The following is a 2,716-nucleotide window of genomic DNA, read 5'->3' on the forward strand; positions in this document are numbered from 1 at the left end:
ATTTACAATATTAACTATGAACAATAAAACACTGAATATTAACAACAAATGAACATCGCTCCTCTTTTACGTGGGATTTACAATATTAACTATGAACAAGACCCTTCTTAAAACCCATTTTTATTCACTGGCTTTTAACACAGCATGAGACTTTAAACTGTTTTTAGCTTTTAACTTTTTTTTATCCAACAAATTGTTTTTAGGGTAATTTGCATTTGCTTTTTCAATGTGTATTTTTATTTCTGTTTTAAATGTTATTTTTTAGTCTGTCCTTTGCCTCTATTTCTGTGTGATGTACAGCCCTTTGTTTTTCAACTGTGCTTGTTTTTAAAGGACTTTATAGATAAAGTTGGTATGGTATGGTATGGTAACAATAAAACACTGAATTTTTACGTGGGATTCACAATATTAACTATGAACAATAAAACACTGAATATCAACAACATATGAACATCGCTCTTCTTTTACGTGGGATTTACAATATTAACTATGAACAATAAAACACTGAATATTAACAACATTTGAACATCCCTCCTCTTTTACGTGGGATTTACAATATTAACTATGAACAATAAAACACTGATTTTTTTATGTGGGATTCACAATATTAACTATGAACAATAAAACACTGAATATCAACAACATATGAACATCGCTCCTCTTTTACGTGGGATTTACAATATTAACTATGAACAATAAAACACTGAATATTAACAACATTTGAACATCGCTCCTCTTTTACGTGGGATTTACAATATTAACTATGAACAATAAAACACTGATTTTTTTACGTGGGATTCACAATATTAACTATGAACAATAAAACACTGAATATTAACAACATATGAACATCGCTCCTCTTTTACGTGGGATTTACAATATTAACTGTGAACAATAAAATACTGAACTTTTACGTGGGATTTACAATATTAACTGTGAACAATAAAACACTGAATTTTTACGTGGGATTCACAATATTAACTATGAACAATAAAACACTGAATATCAACAACATATGAACATCGCTCTTCTTTTACGTGGGATTTACAATATTAACTATGAACAATAAAACACTGAATATCAACAACATATGAACATCGCTCCTCTTTTACGTGGGATTTACAATATTAACTATGAACAATAAAACACTGAATTTTTACGAGGGATTAACAATATTAACTATGAACAATAAAACACAGAATTTTTACGTGGGATTCACAATGTTAACTACGAACAATAAAAAACTGAATATCAACAACATATGAACATTGCACCTCTTTTACGTGGGATTTACAATATTAACTTTGAACAATAAAACACTGAATATCAACCACATATGAACATCGCTCCTCTTTTACTTCTCAGACCAGCTCCTCCATAGTTGTGTATCTTTTACAATCAAGCAAAACACAACAAAAATGTAACAAACAGCAAAATATGAATACAAAAGTGTAATAAACACCTACAATATGATATATTATCACTTTTATGCGTAAATTTGTTGTAAAAATCTACTTCCGCATCTGTTCCTGACACATGCGTTTGGGGCTGGCTGCTCTGAAAACTAGCCCCGCCCACTCTGCTTAGTTCCTGGTCTGAGCTGCTGTGACGTAGATTACCGTAATAACTCCTATAACACTCAAAAGCGCAGATTTCAACCATTGAAATACGTCATATAGTTCAAGACTTACGGTCATTTAAAAACAGCACTGCACATCATAATGGTGGTGACGGTTTTGATGTTAAAGGTCTACAGAAATGATGTAGAACGTCCGACGATAGAAAATCTTAACGGGCCGAATGTTGGTCGTATTTTGCCGCGGTCTGGACAACACGCACCGCCGTTATGCTGCGGCTCCGTCGTGCAGCGAAATAGCGCAGACTTTTACCAGTTCCCGCCAATCCGCACATAATCACGTGATAGGGGAAGTAGTATTAAAGCAAGCCACAAAATGTTTATTCTGTCCTTCCAAATCAAACTCGGTCTTACCTTGATAACGCACTTGATTTCGTCCAGTGACGTCACCCCTGGCGACTCACAACATCAGCTTTCCCGCGCTCCGTATCAGCTGATGTTTGACACAGGCCCCCACATCCCTCATTTAGCTGCCCGGGATATGCCTGTACATTATTCTTTAATGTCGGACCTTCAGAATCAGCAAGTCTTCATGCATTTGTGTCAACAAGATGAAATGAAGTCTGAAAACCTTTGACAGGTTGACTTCCTGTCGGTCTCCGCCCATTAGGGCGTTTCAAAGTGTAAAATACGGTCTAGTCTTAGACTTAGATCGGTTAGATATAGTCTTAGATTGGTCAGATCTAGTCTTAGATTTAGGTTGGTCAAATCTAGTCTTAAACTTAGATTGGTAAGATCTAGTCTTAAACTTAGATCGGTCAGATATAGTATTAGCTTGGTCAGATCTAGTCTTAGACTTAGGTTGGTCAGATCTAGTCTTAGACTTAGGTTGGTCAGATCTAGTTTTAGACTTAGGTTGGTCAGATCTAGTCTTAGACTTAGATTGGACAGATCTAGTCTTAGACTTAGGTTGGTCAGATCTAGTCTTAGACTTAGATTGGTCACATCTAGTCTTAGACTTAGATCGGTCAGATATAGTACTAGCTTGGTCAGATCTAGTCTTAGACTTAGGTTGGTCAGATCTAGTCTTAGACTTAGATTGGTCAGATCTAGTCTTAGACTTAAATTGGTCAGATCTAG

At 35.2% G+C, this 2,716-nt stretch overlaps 1 protein-coding gene across 1 annotated transcript in view; it reads right to left on the bottom strand.

Annotated features, from left to right (window-relative positions):
- Nucleotides 1-2,243, bottom strand: part of LOC133648149 (uncharacterized) — a 228,875-nt gene extending 226,632 nt beyond the window's left edge. The window contains exons 1-2 of the mRNA XM_062043931.1: nucleotides 2,148-2,243; nucleotides 1,991-2,035 (exon numbers count right to left, since the gene is read on the bottom strand). Of these exons, the coding sequence (XP_061899915.1) occupies nucleotides 1,991-2,035; nucleotides 2,148-2,243 (141 nt within the window). The remainder of the gene's footprint in view (nucleotides 1-1,990; nucleotides 2,036-2,147) is intronic.
- Nucleotides 2,244-2,716: the final 473 nt, after the last annotated feature.

The sequence above is a fragment of the Entelurus aequoreus genome, linkage group LG04 (assembly GCF_033978785.1).
Source record: "Entelurus aequoreus isolate RoL-2023_Sb linkage group LG04, RoL_Eaeq_v1.1, whole genome shotgun sequence".
NCBI classification, from domain to species: domain Eukaryota; kingdom Metazoa; phylum Chordata; class Actinopteri; order Syngnathiformes; family Syngnathidae; genus Entelurus; species Entelurus aequoreus.